The 27,498-nt window shown below is 42.2% G+C and overlaps 1 protein-coding gene across 4 annotated transcripts in view; it reads left to right on the forward strand.

The window, feature by feature from the left end:
* WSB2 (WD repeat and SOCS box containing 2) overlaps positions 1-27,498 on the forward strand; it is a 263,989-nt gene that overhangs the window by 175,025 nt on the left and 61,466 nt on the right. For all 4 annotated transcript variants that reach the window (XM_069619202.1, XM_069619204.1, XM_069619201.1 and 1 more), the window contains 2 exons: positions 349-521; positions 19,047-19,163. In XM_069619202.1, the coding sequence (XP_069475303.1) occupies positions 349-521; positions 19,047-19,163 (290 nt within the window). The remainder of the gene's footprint in view (positions 1-348; positions 522-19,046; positions 19,164-27,498) is intronic.

Genomic DNA, 27,498 nt, shown 5'->3' on the forward strand with positions numbered 1-27,498 from the left:
ATAAGCTTCTTTTATAGCAGAGCTCGACTTCTTTTTGTATTTGATTATTTTATTGTTTTAACTGTTCTATTCCTGTCACGAAAGGCTCAAGCAGCTGGACATGTACTAAGTAAACCGTAGATCTTATGTTCTATTAATTATTTTCCATACACTGTATTATTTGTCCTTTATTCAGTGCAGTATAGAACAAATGGTGTTGCCCGTCCTCTTCCCCCACGCTACAAAACGCCAGTCCATGGAGTTGTTAAATCTGCTTTTAATCAATGTAATGATTTCAAAGAGTGAATCGGTTCTGATTTTTGTTTCTCACAGCACTTAACTCTTATTACATCTATGCCGTCCAACCAGGTTCTCTTGTGGAGTCTGCGATCTTATACGTTAATCAGGAAGCTGGAGGGCCACCATGGGAGCGTCGTGTCATGTGATTTCTCACCGGATGCGGCTCTGCTTGTGACTGCCTCATATGACATTTGTGTAATCATGTGGGACCCCTATACCGGAGAGAAGCTTCGAGAGTTTCGGTATGTACACAGAATGACCTTTTGCACCACTTCTAGACTCTTAGATCCCCTTTCTTTGATCTTTCAAGTTGGCTAATAGTTGCAGTAGGCCTTTCTGAAAGTGTATGCAATGGCCCTAAATCCTCCACCAACCATTCCCTCTCATTCATACCAGTCCAAATATTGCTGCACAAAACAAATTGAGACACCCGAAAACACCCCTTCCATGGCTGACGCAGACACTTTTTATCTCCGGAGAATTGGTTTAAAACCATAAATTGCTTTCATTTGTTTTCATAAAACAAAGTTTAATATGTGCTGCAAGAAAAACTGATCAGCTACAATGCCTTCTACGGTTCCCCTTGTGGCTTTCCATTCTGCTCCATATGGAGTATTTTTACACATTTACACAACCAACGTCTAATGGTTACTTCTGTGTGATTGAGTCTGAAACATACATTATGCAGGGATTACTTGATTCCTCCAAAGAATTCTCCATGGACCTTTCCCCTGATGCTCAATCTTAATTTCAAAGCATTGTCAAACACACTGTATGCCAAGGTGCCTTTCCTCATACCTTAAGCATTGCCTGATTTTTGCCATTATTTTTTTTTTAAATCTGTTTTAATACTTCTCCCTTTACTTTGGAAAATGATTGAAAGCACAGTGGCTTGTCAGCTGCAAAGCCATATTGAACTAGGCCATACAACCAGGTTTTCAACCTTGCCGTATTACCGATAGTTGCAATACAGGTGGTGGATGACTTTCTGGGAAATATGGGCAGTGGGGCTCCCTGTTTGCTCTTTTTACTGGTTCTGTGAATCGCTTTTGGCATGGGATCATGGGGCCCTGCTGCTTTCAATCTTAGTAGCCTCTCTGGATGTTAGTAAATTCTATACTGGTGTTTATCTTTCCACTCTCAGCATTCTGAATTCATCAAAATGGGAACCTCCATGTAACACCATCCCTCCTTGTGGGCCCTGGGTTCCACCAAGGGTCAATTTCTTTTACCTGAGGTATTCAATGTGTATGCGGTGCCGTTGGAAGATCTGGTGGCTGAAAATGAGGCCTCACTTCGTTAATAAAAGTTGCCTCCTTACGGTTGAGGCCTGAATGGGCACTGCGAGCTGCATGTCAAAGATTGCATATCTTCTTTTCTTCCGAGGAAAGGCAAGTATTTTTACTGCTATTCTGTCCTGGTTTCATTTGCTGGGTAAGTAAAGAATTGTCCCACAGATCATTGATTTTACTAAATCTTCTGGGGGTTTTGTCTAATTATCTTGTTTTTGTTCCAGAATCCTATTACTTAGAATAATCTAGACGGCCCATATTAAACTTTCCCTTTGGATGGGATTCACTCATTTCTCCCCAGGAGGATGTGTCCAATACTCAACCACTCTCTTGTGCTTTCACGCATTGACAGATGAAATGCTTTGCCTATTGAATTCGCAAAACTGAAGGTTGATGGTAGGAAAGCTTTGGATTAATCAGAAACTCTGGTATTGCACTTTGCAACAACCCTCCAGAAGATTGATTTTCCATCCTGCCATACCATTGCAGAAGGAAAAAAGACATCTGCAAATCGGGCTTGGTCCTGCTCCAAAAAGGGGTAGCCCAGCCCAAACTGCTTGGTCACATCCCTACTGCATGGGACCACAAACAACCCCCTACATGTTTCTCACTCATTGTACAGTCAGTGAGGTGTAGCTTTGGTCTTTAGGCACAGCAGTCTCTGAACCCACGCCCAGCTTATTTATTTGATTGTTTAGAAGTACTCTTGCACGTAAGTCCATCCCTCATTCATCAATCTTCCTAATCTGTGTTAATGGGACCATTCTTCTTCCTCACTTCACCTATATCATTGGCTTCCTCGTGAAGAGTGCAACCAAATAAAACGTTGCAAGTGCCTCTCAAGTGTAGAGGCTGTTGGGCTGCCCTGTCTATTCTGCTGCCGAGAGGATTTCTGCGTGAGCTGTTTATACTTTCAATACGAGTCTGTGTCGGCAAGAGAAAGCAGCAGCTTTCGTAACGTGTTCAAGGACTTTGCAAGTAAATTATTGGACTTTATGTTGGGGATAGTGTGTCCTTTATACTGAACGCTGGTGTTTGTGCTGAGCACTTCGTCATTTTCATTTCTCACTTTACTTACGTCCCGTCTGCTTCTTTATTTGCAGTTACGGTGACGTTGTTCATCCCATTCGATCCACCCACTGCCTGGCCGTGCCCCCAACACAGCCTCGTATTCAAACTATTCCTTTAATTGAGGGATGCACGCGTATCGCAAGTGCCTCTCAAGTGTAGAGGCTGTTGGGCTGTTTGGCGTGGTGGCGGGGTGGTAAGCTGGCTTTTGTTATAGTTAATTTTTTAATTTAATTTCTGATTTGTCTATTGTCTAATTATTTAAACCTATGTGCATATTTTGTTCTGGGGAGACGTAATTGCTGATTTTTTCCTTTGACTTATTAACCTTGATAACCTGGGACCTTAGGCTCCAGTGTGGGTATATGTGTAGCGAGGATGTGTGGTGAGATTAAGTAACATGGTCAATGGGCTCAGAAGTGGTAGGAAACTCACAGGAGTGTTAAGCCCAGTGGCAGCAACCATGGAATTGCAAAATGAAAGATCCCTTAATGAGGATCTAGCTAATCAAAGCACCTCACTAGATGAGGTTGTTAATTTTGAATGTAATGAACATAGTCTTAATTTACCCATGCTACAGAGTATGAACCAGGAAGGTGAGGTTATGTTAGACGTTACTAAGATTGAACAGCAAAATGGAAGGGCGTCCAGTACTTTTGTATCCTCACCCATCAAATACAATGTTAAGGAGTTAAGCGATTTCTCTATGCCAGTTAGTATGAATCAAACAGAGGCAGAAATTGATGAGTGGATGAGTAAGAAGTTGGACCCTGTGCAATGTACAAAAAGCGCGATGGGAGGGTTGAACGATTGCTCTATTCTCGGTCCCACAATAGAGGCTGAAGTGGGTAAGAGAATGAGATTTTCTTTAGGGCCCTCCACACCAGTCTCTAAAAATATAGCTGGAAGAGAGGATGTCCATATGTTTAGTTTACTGGCGCGACGCAACTGTAGCTTTCATTCCTGTTCACGAGATATGTCTGAGGATGTGTTACACAATGAAAAAATGAAAAAAAAACAGAAAGGAGATATATATATATATATTATGGAAAGAAGTTGTTGGATAACTCCATCTATTCTCCAACAACTAATAAAACCTTTATGAATCCTATTGAACTGCTGGATCTATTTACATAATAATAGGTACTCGCTCCAAAACAGAACTGCAAGAAGATCCAAGGCAGGATGAAGTGTTGGATTTACGAGCTCAAGATGCCCCGGGGTTTGGTTTTGATTTTCCAGTCCTATCTAGGATCCTTGACTTGCTTGACAAGGGTCATGAAAGAACCCATTGTGAGTTAGCTGACCTAAGACCGAATGTGACCGAAATGTTATGTAAAATCAACAAAGTAGAGGGACTTCTATTTACCTGCGAAGCTGCGTCGACCCTAATCAAGGATAATAATAGGGGGTATCCCTTAAGGATAACTCCACACAGACCCCTGGAGATGAAAGAATGGTTAATGTTGAAATCAAATCATTTGCTGAAATGGTGGCTGTACCAATAGGCAGTCATTCTAACTCTGATTTGGAATTCAACAATCCGGTTCTGGAATCAATAAGAGTCTTGGGGGGTGGCGTGTCAATTTAACAGATACAAATTGACATAGAGGCAGTCAAGAAATCCATCTTGGGAGAAAGTATGTTTGAGATTGAGTGCACACATCCCCCTAAGCAGGAACTGATGCCTGAGAGGTATGGATCTGACAGTCCTACAGTGCTCTTAGATTTGATTGATCTCTCCGATAACATAAAGGAAGTGATATGTGGAAGTATGATGAATTCCGATCCTGAAAGCGAGTGTGAAAAGCAGACCGTGGTGTTAACAAGGAGGGAAAGAAGAACCACAGCTCGGACACAAAAAAAGGGAGGCAAAGAACAACAAGCTGAAAAACGCAAAAAAGAATCAGCAAATTTAAAACCAAAAATTATCCTAGAGGTTGTACCTACAAACTTGCAAAAAGTAGTAGCGAACAACCAGGAAGAGGAGAATGGTATTGATCTCCACCAACTAGATGAGGAGTCTAAGGTCCACTTAGACCTCTACTCCGAGGATTGTGAGAAAGCTCCCCGCTCCCCAAAAAAATGTACCCAAAAAAATAAGCACCTGAATGTAGGATCTGGTTGTGTTGGGGTGAGTTTCGGTAAGGAATGTGTTTCCCAGCTGCAAAAAAAGGGACAGTACATATCTTTTGGTTCTGGTACTTAGAGTGTTCAAACTGCTTTATCACAATTCTACCCAGTAAATAATAAAAAACAGAAAAAAAACCAAAAACATCTAAGAACAATTATCCTTGTAGTAATAATATTGGCAGGAGTGTGCCGATGGGTGAGCCAGGGATGGAAGGAACAGTGGGCAGAGAGAACCAAGGGGAAGAAGAAATGATAGCTTCTGTGAATGATGAAGTGGTGTAATCCCCTGAGGTAGGGATTGGACAGAGGGATAAACCAAAGAAGCAACCCTCCAGTATTACGATAAGTCCTAATCCTATACCAAAAGATAATGTAGAGGGAATGGAATAGGAAGTGTATGAAGAGGAATGTACACCAGAGTCAGATATTAAGAATGTGACCAGTGAGCAGAAATTGATCTCAGGAATGCCAGTTATTATGGGATGGGAAAGCAATGTACAAATTAATGGTAGAACGAGCTTGAATAGAACTTTTATGTTGAAAACCTTCCAAGCGATTCCGCCATTAAGAACCCTCCGTTCAGATGATCTTGATTGGATTAGGCTTGCTACCAATTGTAACCATCGTATTTTATGTGGATTCCAGTCAATGATAATCATGAAGATGATATGGGAACAGAGGGAGAACTTTCATGCACTTGGTCTCGTCCCATTTGTATTCATGAATATAAAAGATGCAGAGGAATTCTTGGAAACTCCTCCCGTAATTGAAAGTAAAAAAAGAAGTGACTCTACAAACTGTGCCACATCTCAACATTAGTGCAGATACGCTAAAGCAACTGCTAGCATTAGTAGTTGCATTGAATGGGGTCACCCCTGGTCCTAGTGGAACAGCATGTTCCCTTGGGAAAGCCAACAAGGATACGTTAGCGTAGCGGGGGCCCTATAAGAGTCACATCATGGAATTGTTGTGGCTTGGCACATTTTTTCGGTGGTTTGGGAAAAATGATCCAGATAAATGTCCCGAAATTATTCTGCTCCAAGAGACTATGCATATGTCTTCCTTTAATATTGTGGGTTATAGTTGTTACTCAATGGATGCTACCAGAGGACAGAAAGGTAGGCCCTCTGGTGGTCTAGCAATACTTGTAAGCAATAGATGTACATCTAAGGCTAAGCTATTGTACAAAGATGCAAGTGTAATGGTATTACAACTGAACACATGCAATCCACAAGACCTAACTCTTGTAGTTATATGCATATATTGGAATAAGGTTCTAATCACCTGTGAGCAAATATGTCGCACACTAGATGGAATTCTGAAAAACCTATTTGTAAATACTAAACACATGGGGATCATAATAGGCAGGGATTTTAATTCTTCCTGTTTTAAGAGCAAGCACACTAAAATAAATACCGGAAAAAATAAGTTACCCTTGACGATAAAAAATGGACAAAGGTGGGTGAGATACTTACTGGGATGGGACTTGCAATTGGTAGAACCAGAACCTAGTCCACACTTGACTACTTGGAGGCAGGGTGACCTGAGTTCCTATATTGATCATTTTTTTATTTCCACCTTTCTTTGGAAGATTTGTGAACCCACGCAAATTTTGAACTATGGTTATGGGGACCACTCAGCCATCTTCATTAGTATAAACATTACCAATTGGTGCCTTGAAACTGAGGTGAGGCTTGGACTGATGGAGATAGACAAGCCGGGTTTGTCAATAAGATGGAATAAGTATATCTGTAAGAGACTGATCAATAAAATGGAAGATCTGCATTTCATGCTAATCAGTCGGAATCCTTTGTATACGAACACAGGAATTGAAGCAAAGTTAAACAGCAAAATTCGGGAATATATGCTGGAAATTGCTCAGGATAAGAAGCCTATTCCTACTGCAAAGGAGCACAAACATGCATTCGACCTAAGAATTCATAACCTGAAAATCATAAAAAACTGTAATGTGAGGAAACTAACCAGATCGAATCTAGGCCTTGAAGCATACCGCATTGAAAAGAAGCATATTATTTTATCACATAGGAACCAGATTAAACAACTAAGATATGCTATTGCTATCAAAGACAACCAGCGCATGATGCACAACATCTTGGCTCACGATACTAGGAATATATGGACTCTAATCAGAACCCTGAATGCTCATGATAACTTTAACGAGCCATCTATTTTGGCTTCTACTTGGGTCCAATATATTACTAAAAAATTTGAATTACCCAAGGAATTTGATATTTAATCAACTGTCGAGTACTCGGAGTTTATTCTGGAGCACTGTCCATGGTCTATAGATGACATTATAGATGCAATAGCAAAACTAAAGGAATCTAAAGCTTCTGGGCCGGATGGGAGTCCGTCTTGCGTAATAAAAATTGATCCGCATTTATGGGCAAGGATTCTTAAAGTGAAATTCAATGCAATATTTGTTACTAAACAAATTCCTAGTTCCTGGTGCTCCGCTATAATAGTGCCTATTTACAAGAAGGGCCCCCTGAATGATCCCCAAAATATTAGACCTATAGCACTAACTGATGCCTCCTCTAAGGTCTTCTCTCAGCTGATTCTAAAGGAACTACAGGAATTTCTCTCTACAGATGATACCCTGTCTAAATTTCAGATTGGCTTCCGGAAAGCTATGGGGTGCACTCTCAATGCCACTATTCTCTCATTTCTACAGTGCCAAACGAAAAGAATGGGAACGGGAGCACACTATATGGATGCTCTAGATTTTGGTGCTGCCTTTGACACTGTGATAAGATCTAAGCTCTGGAAAATAATGATTCATTTAGGGATACCTGTACATTTAGTGGCCTTAATAGCATTGGCCTTGATAGCATTATTGCACTCAAAGACATACTATAGAGTACGTGTTAACAAAATAGGAACCCTCACACCCCAATTCCAACAGAAATCTGGTTAAAACAGGGCTGTTCTTTGGCCGCAGCGTTATTCAATCTTTTTCTTTTACACATAGATACCATATGGAAGGATATCACGACTTATCCTGCAGTCCTTGGTCATCTTAAATTAAACTGCATTAGCGTTGCGGATGATCTACATCTGTTCAATAGAACCCCTTTCGGGCTGCGGAATAAGTTGAATGCCTTCCATCTCTTTGCAGAGGAGTATAATTTAAAGATAAATCAGGCTAAATCAAAGATTTTAATTTTTGCTGATGGAAAGAAAAAATCAATGTATTTTAATTGGTCAATTGGGATGGAAGAGCTTGAGGTGGTTAAGGATATACGCTATCTTGGTTATACACTTACCGACCAGAATTCCAAACTATGGTGGCAGAAGCATCTGGAGGAAAAAATGAAACCTTTGACCTCACAAATGTGTATCTTGTATAGAGAATACTGTACCTTCTCTCTAATCCCTGTTATTGAATTCTACCTGCTAAAAATCGAACCATGTGTTTTATATATACTTGACATATGCACCGTAGAGATTGATGTATTGTTAGATACGACTCAGGGAAAATTGTGGAAAAGGGTACTGGGTTTAGCAAGTTCTATTCCAAATGATCTAATTCGGCACAAACTTTGATTACTGCCTCTATCGGCCAAACGGAATTGGAGGCAATTAAATAATTATAGGAAAATATTGAGTCCACATAGGAACTCTCTTTATGTAGATCTGAACAAAATGATTGAACTAAGATCGTTACCTGACTTATCCAAATTTGTAAACAAAATGGACCTGATTTTGGAAGCGACAAATATAACTTAGGAAGATCTCATATTATGTTTGCCTGCTAATAAGCGTAAATTCCAATTGTTGAACTGGTGTCTGCAATCTGATCGCATAGGAAATTATAAAGCTTATAAAGAATACGCAGTATTTAGAAGAAAAATGGGGGATTTGCCCAGATACATCTTCCAATTTCCATGTTCAATAGCAAGAAATGTATATATGCGTTTTCGATTGAATCAGTTTTGCACATGTGAACGTATTAGTAACTGGTCTGAATATAAGGAAAAGTTTGGGAACCTAGGTATGGAATGTCGTTTTTGTCATGCTGCTGACTCGGTTGAGTCTCTGAAACATTTGGTGATGTATTGTCCAGACTTTGAGGAGGTCAGAATTGAGTACTTTGGGAGCCATTGGTATTCTGGTTCAGAAATTTCGAGGCTTGCACTGTGGAACAAATGTATGTGGGGAAATGGTATTAATTTACTTATTAATGTTATGAGTTTTCTTGAAGTGTTAGTTCAACGAATTTTAATTCTTAAAGATGCCTGATTTCAATTTCAGTTTTATCTGTTTGATGTTATGAAAATTTGTGTATGACTTAGTATATATGTGAGATTGGTATGAATTGTAGGTATTTCAAACATGAGAAATTACATTTTTGTAATTTTCTTTAAATGTATGTGTAAATTGTAAAATTTTTGTGATGAAACAAACACAATAAAAAAAATAAAACGTGGAATTTTAGTTTTAAAACGCTTACGTCTGAATCAGCCCAGCTATTTGGAAAACCGTGTATGGGCATTTAGCACTCAGACATAATGTGAATAATCTTGGTCAGCTGGTCAAAACTTGAACCCCCAACTAGCCTTTCTCAGTAGTGGCTTCTGTGTTTCTCTGCCAGTTTTGCTATGGATTGCATCTGATCTCCTTCATTTTAGGAGGGATTAGGAAAATCTCCTCTTTGATTGAATACTTAGTATTTTAAAAATTGATTGCTGAATGTTTGAGATGTATATTTTCTATCTTTGTACAGTGCTCAGTCAGCCACTTGTAAGGTTCACGTTACATGCAATGCTGTAAATAAAACTCTTATAAACTATCTAAGCTTAGAATATAAATTGGATATTCATACTGTGAGGAGCCATGAAATTGCTTGGAATGCAGGTAGTATCCAGCAATAAATGACCTCATGTTAAGCAGTGCTGCACTTGATGAAGTCTTCTCGACAACTGTGGCGAGTTTCAGGCTCTTATGTGTGCCATCATACAACCAGACAACACACTTCACTACTCCACCATGGTCACCCTGTTTCATAAATATCTTTTTCTTTGACCCACTGCTCGCGAGATCCCACACATAAAGGCAAAAGCAAGCACATTATTTAATCGTGCTGACTTATATAAAAATCCTTCCACTGCGCAACATGTATCTGTGTCTCGCCCTCGTCCTTTTGCATCTCCTCTGCTATTTTTGATTTTGACACCTCCAACCCAGATCCAGTTCCGTTTTGAGGTGCTGCGTTTGTACAGGATGAGATGGCTAGTCCCCTTGATGGAGCAAAGGCTGCAATTACAAGGGAAGTTTTACTGCAGGGAAGGATGGGAGGTGCACAACGTCCTTTCATCGCAGGATGTTTTTTCACAATGTTTTTTACTGCACGTTTTTAGCCGAAAAAACATCAAATTTTTGGGGGTGGGGGGGCGGGGTGGTTTAGAAAAATATATAAATTTGGTGTGGCTGCTTGGGAATATATAAAAAAATGTGTAAAAAACAAAAAAATCTGCTGTAACAAATAAATAAAGAAAATCCGGCAATTAAATGACATGGAGCCGTGCAAGGGCCCAGTGCACATTATGGACAATCAGTGGTGTCTGGTAAACCACTACAATGTCAGCTGGCACATTACAAATGACTGTTGTACAAATTAATGTTTTACTGTGCTACTATTGTGTTCCAATATAGATTTTTGTAAGTGCCATACCTGTAGGCCTCCACAACTGTGGTTTGTGAGCAGTGAGAGGTCAAACAAGCAGTGGTAACCATGAGTTTGACCTAAAATGTAAAAAAAGTGTTCCCAGATGTACGTACGATGTGGCATCTTTCCTGCTTTCCCTCGTAGCCTTGTTACAGCATTGAAGTGCAGGAGCCAGTGAGTCGAAATCCTCAACGCCTTTGTCCTCCAAAAGCATTCAGGTTATGGACTATTCCTCCCCTGCAGACAAACTCTCAGGGGCTATGCATCACCAGGACCAGGCACCCTCCCAAGCCACCCCTACCTTCATGTGACTATACCCCTGAACAATTTAACAGAATTATAAAAAAGGATGTCATGCTGTGTTGACTTCATAGACCAGCATCTAGAAGTACTAACTTCCCTTAGAGATGCCTTACAGAGGGGGACTTCAAAACATCAACCCCCTGCCAAAAACCTCATCTGGACCCACAGCCTAGCACTTCTGCCCTAGGCCTCCTGGCCTCCACCTACCAAGATCCCTCTCAGGAAATGTATGGTGTGGATCGCTTAGGGTCACAAGACCCTGGCTCTCAAGGGGACCTACACCGTCAGGACCAATACTACGACAACGATGATGGCAACAACTACATCATCCAGTCGTCTGACCCCCCAAGACCAGCCTGTAGCAGATTCTCCTGTAGACCACCAACTACAATACAATGAACTGCTGCTGAAGGCTGCCCAACACTTTAGTATTGACACCCAAGAGGCACAATTAGACGATGACTTTGTGGAGCACATTCTGGGGGACAAAGTCCGCCAGTTTATCCCATTGTTACAGTGTGTACAAAGACATATACAGCCCTCCCTACTTGCGCCTAACCTCACAAGGGCGGTTAACCCCACAATCAAGAAATTATACAGGCCAGCGCCCATAGACCCCCTGTATATTAGGGGTCAGCTAAAACCTGATTCACTAGTCATCACCACTACCAGAAAGAGGGCTGGCACTCCTCTGGCATCGGCTGAAGCCCCGCCAAACAAAGAAAGCAAGAAAATCTATACTTTCGGAAGGAAGGTTGCCTCTTCAGCTGCATATCAAGCTAGAATCACACTAATGGCTAGTTATAGCTGCCACAAGTGGGATCACTTGGAACACCAGGTTCAAGCAGTTCCAGAACCTCTATAATCAGAATTGTTAAGCACTATTGCAGAGGGCAAGCAGGTATCAAACTGCATCCTCAAGAATAATCTCGATGCAACAGACCATGCCAACCGCCTCATCGCAGAAGGCACGCTCATCAAGCGACACGCCTGGATCAGGCAGTCTGGTTTTAAGCTAGAAACTCTGGCCACCCTCCTTAACTTGCAGGTGGAACCGAATGTTCTTTTCGTTAAGGCTGTCGAAGACGCCTTCAAGAGCGCAAAGGAGGAGTATGACGCTCTTAAATCTCTCAGCTAGTTAACCAACACGCCCTACGTACGATGGAGCTCCTCCAACTCCAGAAGGTTTCTAAGTCCGGGTTCACAGTGCTCTTCCGGATACAATCAGGGCGGACAGTCTTCATCTTGGGGCCCATCACAAGGACAATCTTCCTCTTCTTGCTTTCAAAGAGGAAATAAAAGATCTAGAGGAAGAGGCAGAACTTCACCTGGGAGAGGCTCCATCCCTCCCAAGCAATGACTCACTGCTGCAGGTCCCCTGCTTAAGAATATTTGTGGTCTCTTGTATGTTCTAAATAACCTTTTCCTTTGACTTATTTCTGTATGATTCTAAATGCAACAATGATATATTAATGTCCCCAGCACCCTAGCAATTGAAGTCACCTGAGAGTGTAGGTAGTGTCTGTGAGTCATCTCAAAAGGGTATCTACTGATTTAGAGGTTTTAAGAGTGTGTATTTCATGAAGTGTATGTGAATGTTACTGATATTGCTCCCTTCTGAAGAAGGCTTATTCTAACTGATAAATAAATTAATAATTGTTTATTCAAGGAACTTGAGTGGAAGAGTTTATTGAATACTTGTAACTGTAAATCTCTGTGTAACTCCACTACAGCTCACATTGACGCCTGTTGAGATAAGCCTGGCTTCTCAACATGCTACAAAAACTGTGTAGTACAAGCTTGTACCAAAGGTTAGGTTTCCTATACCTGTAGTCGGAGTTGTTTGTAGAGTTCCCAGAGGGTACTGCATACAAACTTTGCCTAACAAGCACCACAATGCCTGAAGGCTGCTCTGTGCTTTATACATTTAAATAAATAAACAAGACACAGAAAGATGACGCCAGAAGAGCAGCGCATACTGTAAGAAGAAGTAAAGACACTGCTGGAAAAAGATGCCATAGAGATTGTCTCTGCAAATCAGGTAAACAAAGGTATTTATCAAACGTATTTCCTTGTGCCAAAGAAAGACGTTTCCATGCGCCCAGTACTAGATCTGCAACCCTGCTAATAAATCTGTCAAGCCCCAAAACCTTTGCATGACCATGCTTCAAGAGGTAATCCCCCCCCCTCTTAAAACGGGGAGGACTATATGGCAACATTGGATATGAAAGATGCATACTATCTCCCGAGGTCCTACGAGTTTCCAGAGCTGCAGAACTCCAATACCACCCAAGAATCTAGGCACTGGCCACATCCACCACAGCATAATCCAGCCATGCACCCAAGAATTTGGCCTGCTGGCCACAACCACCACACCACAACTTGCCCTCAACCTCCCAATTCAAATGACATCTGGAGACATCGAAATGGTCCGCCAACCCTATTTTTCATCTCAATTCCACTCCACAACCCTTACCAAGCCCTCTTGCAGTCAAAAAATAACCCCAAATGTATGTCTCAAGCTGTCCACCCAAGCCCTCTTTCAGTCACCAAATAACCCCAGATGTGTTTCTCAAGCTGCCTGCCCAAGACTCTGTCCGCGGATTACCACAGTGACTGCAGACTGCCGCGCCACCCGTACGCTCTTCTTCCACCTAAACAAAGAGCCCGATATCATCTTTTTTTCACTCCCCCACCCTTCCCAGCCCCTCTTTCCAACACCAAGAGACCCAAATGTGTTTTCCAGACTTGTTCCCCACCGCGCTGTCCTCGGATACAACATGGCGGGCGTTTCGGACAATATGACGCACCTCAATCTTTTTGTTTCGGAGAATTCTCAGAAATGTGTGAATTCCTCTCTACCTTAGAGACCCCTAGCACCTTTGCTGGATTTTGAGGACTTTAATGTTTTACCTGGATAGAGTGAGACCCTTTTTCCTTTTTGAGCACTGTATTTCTTTTGGTTGGAGACTCTGACAAACTCCATAGGCATCATCTTTTACATTGTACCACATAGCACCTTCAGATTTCCCCAAGGGTTGAAATACCTTCTCTTGGATAAACGACTGTTTCCAAGAGCAGTGAAGTGAAATTGACTTTACTTACATTGTAACTTTCTAGACCCAGCACACACTATCTTAGAATAGGGTGCTGGACGGGTTGCTTGGTGTCCCCTTCGTCTAGCTTCTCATGTAACATTTTTATGTTACCCTTTCCTCGATCAATGGCTGGTGGCAGTGGTCTACTTTTAACTACTGTGGTGTGCTTTTACCGCAGGCTGCGTTTGCAGCTGCAGTAAAGCACCCACCGGTGCTATTTTTGTCAAAATGGCACCGGTCTTCTTTTTTCGCTATTTCTTTGTGGAAAGGTCCTTCTTGAGATTTACTCTGCGTGCCAAACCGGGTTTGGCCCCTTTGTTTTGTTTTTGGCGGGATTCAGAAGTGAAGCCCGCCTCTGGCTCCAGTATGTCTGGCAGGGGCAGGAAGTGAGGGAGGTGCCCGAAACTCCCAGTGCTTAAACCCCTTGGTTACAGGAATGCACTCATAGGTGATTGGCCAGCTGGCTGTCCGGCAAGGACAGCCACCCTGTTGTTTGACTGGCAGCTAGCCTCGAAAGGGGAGGCTTTTTGGCTTGGAAGGCAGGGTCAACCACTGGACGAAGGAATCCAAAGAAGAACTTGGAAGAGACGCTTGCTGCAACTCCTGGACTGTTGGTTTGCCCGGTGAAGCCCTGCTGCTGTGCTAAAGCTCTGAATTCGCCTCGACTAGAGAAGCCCTGCAAAGACGACTTCTCCCCATGAGTTGGTGGGACCAATCACCTCCAAAGTAAGCCACCTGGACATCCTCTCGAAGCTGGTTGAATTTCCACTGCAGTTGTTGTTGGAACTAAAGAGCCAGGGAGAGGAACACCAGATCGTGTGGGTTGCTTTTAAGTTGGCCAAGACCTCCAGAAAGATCCTCCGGACTCCCAGGAAGCAGGACTGTTCGAGCCTGAGCCACCTCAACAGAGTGCTGGACCCCAGATGCAAGGAAAGCCCATCTCAACAGCCAAGAGTTTGCAGTGGTGCTATTTGCTGAGACGCAAGGAGCTGAAACTGCGAAGTGCCACAGAATAGAACTTGGTCCTTTTCTGATGCCGACCGTCCCTTTGTAGTGCAGGCGTCCTCCAGATGTCCCCACGACTGAGGCCCAGGAACCCAGGATCTGCAGAGCAGCACAGGAACAGAAGCCAGCTGGAACCATTTCTTCTAACCAAAGGTACTGTCAAGTCTAAGAGAACTTAACTCTTATTGTGTAACCTCACTTGTTCTCAGTGGAGACTTGTCTTGGTTGCTTCTGACAGCTTCTTTACCTCACAAGCCTAATCAGCTTGTGGCCATACTTGATTTCTTTTTTTCTAAAAAGACTTCTAAAACATTGTGCAAGATTTTTACCTATCTGCAAGAATTACTTCAGCTCACCTAGACTTTTGCCTAATTGACTTTGGCCTGGCCTGGCTCCCTGAATAACTCTTCTTCCCTCTGACTGTGTGTTTTGTCTTCCTCCCAAGAAGGGGTTAACTTACTTTGTATTGGGGGTTACTAAAAGTACTTACCTGCTTCAGAAATATTTGTGAGATCTCTTGTTTTATTCTAATAATCTTTGTCTTTGACATACTACGAAGTATTGCCCTAAATGCAACAGTGATATATTCATGTCCACAGTGTCCTTGCTTGGGTATAGGAAGGGTGTAGGAAGTGTGTGTGTGCCATCCCAAATGGGTATTTGCTGATTTAGGCAAATTAAGAGTGTGTATTTGTGTGTTACTATTATATTGCCCCTTCCGAAGAAGGCTTACTCAAACTAACTGTTAAATAATCTAATAATTGCTTAATCAAGAATCCTTGTGTGTAAGAGTTTATTTGAATACAAAAATTGCTCTTCGTGTGGGTTTAGCAACTTAACCATAACTACAGGGCTGCTACCGCAGGCCCTGTAATATATATTAATGATGGACGTTTATAGGTTTGTGTAATTTAAATCACAAAACAATGAAAGTGTCTAATTGGGACCCCAACTACATTTATATTAAAGGAATTATTAAGCAATACATAGTTGCAATGTTAAAGTGGGGGAGGAAACAGATATCAGTCTTATAAAATTATAATGCACACTGGCAGTTTGGAAAATAAAGTTAAGCAGTCCAAAACTTTACTAATTGCAGAAATGTAATGCATGCTCACAGTAAGTAATAATTTTGGTTACTTGGAAGGGTGGGAGGAGTTTGGTGACTATTTTAAAACTCTCAAATAGGAATCATTGGGGCTCAATTTAGTAGTTGAGCGAATTCCCAAGGCAGTACTTACACATTTCCTGTGAAGAAAAAGAGGTGCTATCAATTATGTCTGGGGGGGGGGGAACAGACTGGTTCCTATACCCAGGTTCCACCACCAAAGGTAAATCAAGGGTAGATGCAAGTTGCACCATATTGGATTCAATGGGGAAAATAAGAGGGCCCAATAAAGTATGTAGTTGGGCTCCTCGAATCCCAAACAAGAAGACAAGTGACTACTCTTAAGTCGGGGCAATTGTTGGGAACCATGAGTTGCAGGTGCAGCGGTGCATTTGTTTTACAGCTGGATCTAACATGTTGGCGGTTCTAGTCTCCGGACTTGACTTCTAGTACAAGATTCCACCTAGCTGGACATCCGATCTGCGGTGAAGATGGACTTCTGCTCCTGTACCCACATCAAAGATGGACTTCAGGGATTTAGCAAATGAGAAAAGCAGTCTTTGTTGACCCAGCAAGAGTCTACAGCTGATGTTGTGGGTGACCAAACGATTTGAGTGATACAAGTCATTTATAACACACATGTACACAAGTGTTTCTACATGACAAAAGAGCCCATTCTCCTGGTTGGGCGCAGCAGAGCTTCGGAATCCACATTCCTAATTAGAGTTCCTCCTATCACTCTGGATAAACCAGGCTAACCGACATAAAGCTTCTGCAAACTTGCAGAAGGCCTTTAGCAATATGCAGGACAAAGAATCAATTTTCCCACTTCAATTCCAGTGGTCATCTTGTGGAATGACTCCAGGCCCCCCACCACGGGTGCCCCCAAACCCAACCATCCACTTATCAGAGGATTGGCAAAATTCAAACTCCACGCATCTATCTAATTGATTAAATCCAGCTATGCCACAGTAATGGATCTCACCGTAGCTTGGGTGTGGAATAGGAGGCTTAGGCCTACCTGCCCATTCCAAACCACTTCCTGGTTCAAAAAGTCTAGGTCCCAGGTTCCCTGCCCTAGAGAAACACTGACAACAAAGACAATGCAACAAAAAGACAAGGCCTAAACTATGAGGTTAGCCATTTAGGCCACTTTTGTGGTTAAATGGCTATCGGACTGTAAAAAAGTAAAGATGGCAGGAGTGCACACAAGGTGTAAAAATAAAATCACACTGCCAGCAGCCTGTCCGGATTGGAGTTTGAGGGGAAAAAAGCATAGAAGAGGTGAACCAGGTCCCTTGCACTGCTTTTCATGAAGGAGGTAGTAGTGCTACACAGTAGACCTAAATAGAGGACCAATTCCCCCAGCAAGGGTAGCCTTATGGATTCACCAATGCCCCCAACACCTGATGAGGTGAGCGATGATACAAAGATCTCTAACTATACACTAAAAATAGGTCAGGATCACACAAACTGCATATACGCTGAGGTCGTCCATTTCAAAGAGATGTGGAAGCTTCAAAAATACATCTTTAGTAACATAAATCAAGTTATTGGTGAACCAAAGATGTAGCAAACGTACCCACAAATAACTGTTGCCATGCCCATTGTCCATAATCGTGGTGTAGTGGGTAAGTCTGGCAGGCCAAGATCCCTGGCCTCCCCTCTTCAAGTGAATCTCTTTGGCACACATGCAGACTCTGTGGAGCTACTTTTGTGAAGGCCAAAATGGACACCTTTAAATCGGTGGGATTCAAACCGAAGGAGAGGAAATTTAAATGCTTGTGCCACTCTTCCAAATAAGTTCTCCCAAAGAAGCTTGCCCATCATTGGCAAACATCAATAGCATGCTCTGCAGCAGGTGGAAAGCCAAATGCAAATCGGAAGCAGTCAGTTACAAAGTTCCCTTCCCCATCTCCCGCCATCCCACTCCTCCAGAAGAAACAAAATTGCATTTACAAAAAAGGAACCATACAAAAAGTCCCAAAGCAATAAAAAAATCCACAATTTTAGTAAAAAAGAGAATTTGATCATAGCAAATACAGTAAGAAAAGGTTCCCGAATGTTACTGCATCTCTATTTTTCCACACCTCCCCAGAGGCTGGATGTGTACAATAGGCCGGTAGGATGCGTACTCCCATATTTTTATTGCAGCCATTCACTAGAAATTCAGTTTATGGACAAAAGTAGTCTTAAAATGAATGTCAGATTTAGACAAAGAGAACATGTACTGTATGTTTACCTTTACCTCAGTGACTTGCTGATCAAAAAAGATTCAACACAGAAGGCGCATCTACGTTTCCAATAGACTTTCGACAGTTGTGCCTCCAAGTCAGCACAGTGACTTGGAGGCACAACTTGCTGTGCAAAGGATTACTTTCCTCCAGGCAACACTGCAAACAGTAAAGTCAAAACTGTGTCCTTCGGAGGAGAGCCTTATCAATCCTAGAGCAATGTTGGCTGCTGAAGTCAACTACTCATTCAGCAACCTCTCAGGTTTCAACCCTCCTGGGCGAATTGGCATCACTGTACAGCTGCACACTCCAGCTAGACCAATAATTAGGGTACAATTCTTATGTCTGTATAGAATTTGATGTGAAATGTTTTGCAACACTTAAACTTGTAATTTGAGTTGTTTCTTATCTTTGCATTGCTCTGAATGTGTGGTTATTGTAGAATGAAAGGTGTATGTTTACTTTCCTTTCCACATTTGTTGGTCTACTTTTATGGTGCTCACATATAGACACGTGGAGACACTTTCAGCCTTCTTTTGTACTTCTATTGAGCCACTGGTAGTATTTTCTACATTTATCTTTTAGTGGTGGTCGAAAATAACAGTTAATAATGAATACTATGTGTTTTTATGGTACTTGTAATAATAATTGGGCTTTGTGCGAATAGTTTCCTGCAGAATGATCTGCACAGGACAACATCTCATTTTTCAAATTAATGCAGAAATGTTGTTCTTAAGTAATGGATCTCTAACTTAATCGGAGCCTTATTTATTACTCCTGTTTGAAAAGTCTGTTTCTGTGTAGGTTTTAACGTCCGGATCTTCTCTCTCCCGTTAGCCATGACTACCTTCAGCCAGCCCTAGATTACAGAATGAGTGATGCACAGCTGAGCTCCCTGCGTTCTGTTCGCTTCTCCCCAGAAGGGCTCTACTTGGCCACTGTGGCAGATGACCGGTGAGTTTTTGATATGGGTCTCAGTCAACTGTTTCAAAGAGAGCATGTTTTTATTTGCCGTCTAATTATTCTCTCCAGACTAAATCCACTTAAAGCACACCTGAATGTGCAGCATATAATCTATATCTATATGCATGATTTACATTTGCAGTTTAATAGAGAGTCTTAAAATAAGAGATTTTCTGCCGCTGGGCCACCTTTGTACTCCTACCCCATAGCCAGAATTTTGATATACACAACTGTTATAATTGTTTCAATCTCATTTACTCCATTGATTGCAATACAATGGGATCATTAATATATAATTTCCTACAGGCAGGTCAGGGTTTTGGGGTGCATGCATAACAAAAACGCTTCCGAACTTTACACCTGTGGGAGGAAAAAAAGAAATGTTTTAGAACAGAATTCACACAATCTCTTCCAACAACCCACATAATTTGCAATTCAATGCATATCCTTCTAGAAGCTTTCAACATGTCTTTTTACAGGGGCCCACCCAAGTGATGTGTAGTGTGAGAAAGGTGTTCGCCGAACCCGTGAGTGTCTGTAATGTTCTTATACCTAGGAAGACAGACAGCAAGGCACTTCTACTTACTTCCTTCCTTCCTTCCCTAGACCCCACCAACAAACATTTTGTAGGATAGCATATCAGAAATCCAGATTTGTCAAGTATAAAAAAAGGTCCCGGCAAACAAAACATTCATTTCTTTTGGGTTGGTTCTTTGTCAACTGATTTTTTAAAATTATTTATTTTGTTTAACCAGCACCCAAGGCTTGTGCTCTGCAGTGGTCAGACATGATGTAGGCTATGTTTGCACCGCGGGTGCTCAGACCCAAGGCCATTCCTCATGTGCCGCCATCTTGATTGTGGGGAGGCAAAAAGAATCCAGGGGAACCAAACGCCATTTTAATTGTTGACTGGGGAGAATGTAAAGAAAAAAATCTTTGGAGGAAGACATACTTTTTTGTACAGTTGTATGCCAGCTGTGTCACTCTTGGGTAACCATTATTTTACAAGTACACACTGACAGCCACACTGATTGCCAGTAACATTTCTGTTATACTTGATCTCTCCATTCTATTTGAGTTGCCTTCTGCCTCCCATTCATTCTAATTGCTTCTTCTCGTTGGTTGCCTTATACTTTTAGCAGTGCTAAAGTTATTTTCACTCATATCAACTGTTTCTGATTGCTGCTTATCTCCACTCTGACCAAAACTTGTCCGATTACATCTGTCTCTGTTACTGCCTGTTAACTCGGCCTCATTTCTCTTCCTGATTAGTTCCTGTTTATTCTCTCCCACCTGTCATTTTTTTTTGTTGTTACTAATATTTTCTCTTTCCTGCATTCCTCTTAACAAATCATTGTTCTGGCCTGGAAGAACCTGTTACTCCCAAATGGATGCCTACAAAGCAGGTGGGCTAGTAGTATCTGGAAGACTTGGAGACATCTTCTTCCTTGCCCCGGTTATTAACTACAAAGTTGAGAGCTGTGTCTTTCGTTTTCTGCACTCTTATAAGTGCATGCATACTTCCTATTCTCTTGTGTTGAAGGCTATTTGTTGCCTTCTTAGGAATTGGCCCCTTAAAGTGAATGGGTCTGTCGTTTACTCTAATGTAGGTATTGCCACCAAAGTTCTATTTTCAGGAAATTAGACCAAACCCCCAAAACATAAGTATTCTTACAGATGGCAGTTCAAAACCAAGAAAAGAATTGTGCAGTCAGGTTAAACAGAGGATGCCAGAAACCAATATCTGAGTAATATTCTCTTAGCCTTTCAATGGATGTAGGCCCCAGAGGGCTGGCAACAGACATTTAATGCCAATCTGCATCAATAGCACAGACCACATGGAAGAGGAAGAGGAAGTCCAGCAGCTGAACTGCTCCCTAAAAGCCAGCAAATTGTATGCATCCACTTCGTTGTTCAGCATTCACCCTCACACAGTCGCACTGTGGTAGAGAGGGCTCAAGATTTTGTCTAACTGGAAATCAAACTCCCATGACAAGTTGGGTGGTCGAGACTGTGACCTCTTTCCTCTCTGATTGACCCTCCCAGGTCCAACTTGGATCCTTCCTTTTTTCCATCTTCCTCTCTACCTGTGGTGTGCCCCAGGGGTCTAACCTCTCGCCCTGGCTGTTCAACAAATACCTGGCAACTCTCGCTCACTGCATTTCCATTCTCTGCTCAAATTTCCAGTGCTATGCTGACGACACTTGTTAGGGAGAATTCTCAGAAATATGCTAATTCCTCTCTACCTTAGAGACCCCCAGCAACTTTGCTGGCTTTTGAGGACTTGATTAACCTGGAGAGAGTGCAGTCCTTTTCCCCACTCTCATGTATTTTTTTATGTGATTTGACCACTGTTTCTTTTGGTTGTGGAGTCTGACAAACTCCATAGGCATCATCATTTACATTGTGTCACTCAGCACCTTCAGTGCAGTGGCACAGGGAAGTCTTTCAGATTTCCCAAAGGTTTAACTACCTTCTCTTGGATAAACTACTGTTTCCACAAGCAGTGAAGTGAAATGTACTTTACTTACATTTGTAACTTTCTAGACCCAGCAGACACTATCTTACAATAGGGTGCTGAAGGGGTTACTTAGACCCTTTGTCTAGTTTCTCATCTAACATTTTTATATTACCCTTTCCTCGATGAATGGCTGGTGGCAGTCTTTTACTTGGAACTACTGTGGTGTGCTTTTACTGCGGGCTGCGTTCGCAGCTGCAGTAAAGCACCCAAGGGTGCCATTTTTGTCAAAATGGCCCTGGTCTTCTTTCTTTTCTCCATTTCTTTGTGGAAAGGTCCTTTTTGAGATTTACTCTGCGCGCCAAACCAGGTTTGGTCCCTATGTTAGTTTTGTCTTTGACAGGATTCACGAGTGAAGCCCGCCTCTGGCTCCAGGCAAACACATCAGAGACTCAGGCCTGCCCTACGTCCCACATTGGCATGGGTGCTGGAGCAGGTTCTATCTCGCTGGCACGCGGCACTATTACCTTCTTGCATCCTGAGACTGTCGGCGATTCTTAACTTGTTATATGAGACCCGGTCTAATCCTGAACACGAAACAGAGTATTTCAGTGTGCATAATTCTTCCTCTTCCCCTCAGAGTATCAATATATTAAATTTTGCTGTCAAAATTCTACTTAAACTTTGTGGGGCAGTACATGAGGATGTGAAGAAACAGGGATCATGTATTAAGGCTTTGAACAAGCTGCTTATTGGTGGTAGGGGAGTGGACACCCAGGTGCCCTTGGACCCCAGGAAGAGGGGCCCTTCGGCCAGCGGGATCAGGGCGAAGACTCCTCTTGCAGGTGTTACGGCCCCGACGGTGGAGGTAGTGGTAGCAGCTACCAGTTCCCTCCCCATTCCCAGAGAGGAGGCAACTAGCCCTGTAAATCCCTTCCGCTCAAGAAAGCGGCTACGTTGGGCTAAAAGACAACAACTTAAACTCAAAAAAGACCAGGGACGAGGCGGAAGCAAGTGTGAGTGCTTTGGGTACACAACCACTCAATTCTACCTTACGCACAGAGAAAAACCTGTTAAAAAAAAAAAAACAACGTAAAGAGTGGCTCGAAAAAAGCAGAGGTCGTCTTGGACAGTTGGCTACCTGGCTGATGGGTGAAGAACCCGATAATGATCAGGCCCTATCGCTCTCTCACTGACAGTATTACCACCAAAGATAGCCCAACTAAGAAAAATGACCCACATTCCTCTCTAGTTACTCCAATCCCCAATTCAGCTGCACCCATATTACCTGATAAAACCCCTATGGCAGTCTTGGATATGAAAAAATGTACTATTGCCCCTAGTAAGACCTCAGCTATTGCTGGAATTATTTAACAAAATCCTGTCATTAAGAATTCTTAATTCAGGGGATTTTGAATTTATAGAAACCCTTCGTAATCAATCCCAGAAGGTGACTAGGGTGCATTGTTGCCTACCCAAGACAGTTACATTAATACACCAACATAATCAGTCTATAACCCATATGGGCTATACTCTGGATGTTCATATTCAGGAGGACATGACTCCTGCCAGACGCCAGGGCTGTAACTGTCGGCATGATCTCCTTAACCCTGTGAAAAAGCATAACCCAGCCTCAGCTCCTGACAGTATTGAGGATGCGCAAGGTTGGCAATGGCTACAATGGATGATTGCCCGCAAATGTTCAACCAAGTGAAATTTCACTGTACTTAGTTGGAATACCAAGGGCTTCACTCATTGGTTACAGTGGGGTGAGTCGCTGGATCATCTGATTGTGACATTTTTTTTCTTTGCAGGAAACCTGGGTAACCGTTGATTGTGTATTGGATGGCTAAGTCGTCTTTCAGACACTTGCATCAAAGGGTGCCCGGGGTCGCCCCACGGGTGGGTTTATGCTTGGAATTATAAACCAGCATAACCCAAGACTAACTGCATCAGGACCCCCTGGAAGCAACCTTTTGGCAGTAGAGATTTCATTAAACACAGAAGACAGGCCCACACTGAACCTATTGCTGGTGAATATTTATGATCCCCAGGCAACAACGTCACTTAGGGTTTGTTGAAGAAGGTAGATGGTTTGTTATTGAAATGGTACACTGCCTTCTCTGATAAAGCTGTCCTCCTATGTGGTGCCTGGAATGCCAGATGTCTTGACCGTGAAGGTGCAGGCTCCTATCAAAATGTATCTGTCTGAAGCACCATGTCACATAATAGATTTAATCACAAAGGAGTACAGTGGCTCAATTTCCTTAATGATCGGGGTCTCATACTCCTTAAGTGATGTACCACAGGTGACCAGCCCGGAAACACTACTTGGAAGCTGGTTAATAAGGTGGCTACTCTTGATTATATGGCTGGTAATTATATAGTTTTAGAGCGAGTACTCACACTTAAAATGCTAGCGAACGGTAATAGTAATCACTCTATCCTAATCCTAGAGATAGAAAATGGCATTACACATGGGAACATTAGCATGTGTGGAGAAGCGAGGACCAATCATGCTGGTAATAGAATAAACTGGAGTCATAAAAAAATAATCAAGATGAATGCCATAATATTCCCCGGGCACATGGTAGGTCGAGTGAGACTTAGAGGTATGGATCCCACTGCAATTGAACACTGGATTAAGGAATTGACTCACCCTGTTAGACGATCTGTATGTGCTTTGACAGTGTATGGGAAAAATAGACTGACATTTTTTACATAAATATTCGTGATGCAAAGCGCGAAATGTGCTGGCATATTCAAACTTTGACAGCCCTTGGTCGACAGCGGGAACAATTATCCCAAATGTGTGTGGAAATTAGGAAGACAAAGATGAACTATCGAAAATGGTTAAGACACCATCGTCTTTCTGTTAGGCAGTTGGCCTTAATGACCAAAGGTAGTTCGGACATATGGCGGAACCTGTGGACCGCAAGAGGGGAGAGATTGCTTAATACTCTCAACCCAATACATGAGGCCAAATGGACGGAACATGTCACCGACAAGTTCTTCACTACTAAGACATCTGTTAACACAACCGTCTGAAGTGAACGTTGACCAGTGCCTTTAAGTCACTGGATATTGGTGGATGCCATACCAAAACTCAAGAGATCTAGAGCGCCAGGCCCAAATGGCCTTGTTAATGTGGTGCTTAAAATGGTTCCGGAAAATTGGGCTCAAATACTATTAATCTTGTTTACTAGAGTCTGCAGAACTAGGTCAATCCCGTCCTCCTGGCAACAGTCGGTTCTTTTTCCAGTTCATAAAAAAGGTGATCGCTCCAACACAAACAACTACCGTCTGTTGTCAATGTTGGATACCACAGGGAAGATTTTTACATCACTTGTGTTTATGGAACTGCAGACCTGGGTCAATAGTAATCCCATTCTCAACATAGCCCGGACAGGTTTACGGCCTGGTTCTGGTACCTCTCACAATATCAGGGTACTTGGATTAACTAATACATACCACTCGAAGTCGCATACCACTTTGTCCACTTTCAGAGTGCATTTAACCAGGTGGATAGAGGTTTACTATGGGCTAGGTTAAGAGCCTTAAATTGTCCAGATTGGATTCTACGCATATTGTCATTGCTACATAGTAATAATTCCGCCAGAGGATGGTTAGATCACGGGGGAGGAGTACCAGATGCCATACTGGTTAACATGGGTGTGAAACAGGTTTGTGGCGGCCCCTATTTTATACAATTGTATAAAGCGGATCTCCTCCCGCGCTTGTTCGGAGCGGCGAATTGCCCTCTGAGGGTCGGTACTCTGCCCATTGTGGGAATGCTCTATGCGGATGACTTGGTCATTTGTGACCGCACGTTCAAGGGAATGAAGACCCTATTCAATGAATTATCCCGGCATGCCCAAGAAATGGGGCTGACAATTAATCTGGAAAAGACTAATGTCATGCTAGTAACTAGAAATGCAGTCAATAAGATCCGGAGGGACACAGTGCTTGACACTATTGATTATGTCGAGACATATCCATACCTCGGCCTGGAGTTTAGTGCGCATGCAGATTATGACCCGATTAATAATAAAAAAGCCCGAAAGAGCGAAGCAACTAACATTACAGGTCCGTTAAGTTTGCTGGGGGGCATGCAGGATTCTCATTGGTAGGGATCCTTCAGATGTATAAACAGTGCTTTGCCCCTGCTTTATTATACAGACTTGAAGCTTTGGCCGTGCAGGATTTTACATGGCTTAACACATTGGAAGGCCATTTCTGGCGAGCGATGTTGAATATGGGTCCATCATGCTCAATGGAGTATTTGCGCTTAGAACTTGGTCTTGTCTCCCTGAGTGGACTGGCGAGCCGGGCTAGCAGATGTTTTTATCTGAAATCTCGAACTAAACCAAGCTGCAACTTGCTAGCGGCAGTGGGCAGGAATCTTGAGTCAAAGAAACTATACCCAGATTCAAAATTCCAAGTATTAAATTAGAAGCTATTTGAGGAGGTGGGCTGGACTTTTAACCCAAATCGAGATGTCCCATTCATACATTGAAAAAAGGTCTTTGTAAATAAGTTGGATGGATGGGAATGGTGTAAGAACTACACACATCTATCCAAATTAAAAGGCTATGAGGAAGTCTCACATGTGGTGCACCGCTACTGTAAACCCCAAGCCTACCTATTATTGTGCCCGGACCCTCCATCAGGTCCTTCTTACTTAAACCTCGCACAAATCAGTTGCCATTACGCACAGTGTTGCCATCACCCCTGGAGGAGAGATTTTGTCGTACCTGTACCCAGACTGATAAGCCAGAAACAGCTAGACATGTGCTCTCCCGATGTGTAAAAATGGGGACCTATATATGGTCACCTGGGGGCCCATGTTCACAGTTTGAGTCAATTCAAAAAGAGTCCTTTTGGGACCGATGTTTGAACACTGATTCCCTCTCTTTGCAAATGTCCCTTTATTGAATATGGCAACAGATTGAAATCATTTGAAGTAGATGACTTTTTGTTGACCTAGATGGCCCCATAGCTGTTTTCATAAACGGCGTACTATTAAGAATTATACTGTACCAGTGTGACCTGTAGGATATGCCACTGTTTATAGTGTAAGTGAGGTTATGAAAGAACTGGTTATGCTAAAGCTATGGTAACAGGGTGGTGTTTTATTAAAAGAATACTAAATGAACACCAAAGAAATATGACACTGTATTATAGGGTAGTGTGGAGACTACGAGAAGTCTCACCGATATGTTGATATATGCCGACACTTAATTTTCCATAGTCCTTGAGTCTTTAGTTTTATTATCTATTTAATTATTTGTATTAGATTGTTTATTCAAATTCCCTGTTTTAAGGTCACTGTTTTAATTGGGCATTGTTTTATCATGATCCACAATTGTTATGTTTTATGTTGGATTGTATAAACAATATGTATGCTGTATTATATTATATTATGAATTATTGAGGATTCGCTGAATGTTGTGTAAAGTTCTTAAGTGAACTAAACCACAATAAAGTTTATTATTACAACGATTTCTAAAACATTGTGCAAGACTTTTACCTACCTGCAAGAATTACTTCAGCTCACCTACACTTTTGTCCAATTGACTTTGGCCTGGCCTGGCTCCCTGAATGACTCTTCTTCCCTCTGACTGTGTTTTTTGTCTTCCTTCTAGGAAGAGGTTAACTTACTTTGCCTTTTTCTTTGACTTACTCCTAAGTATTACTCTAAATGCAGCAGTGATATATTAATGTCCACAGTGTTCTAGCTATTTAAGTCACCAGAGGGTGTAGGAAGTGTCTGTGTGCCATCCCAAATGGGTACTTACTGATTTAGAGAAACTGAGTGTGTATTTTAGAGTTACTATTATATTGCCCCTTCTGAAGAAAGCTTACTCA

Source organism: Ambystoma mexicanum, chromosome 10 (assembly GCF_040938575.1).
Source record: "Ambystoma mexicanum isolate Mex_15411 chromosome 10, UKY_AmexF1_1, whole genome shotgun sequence".
In the NCBI taxonomy this organism is placed as follows: domain Eukaryota; kingdom Metazoa; phylum Chordata; class Amphibia; order Caudata; family Ambystomatidae; genus Ambystoma; species Ambystoma mexicanum.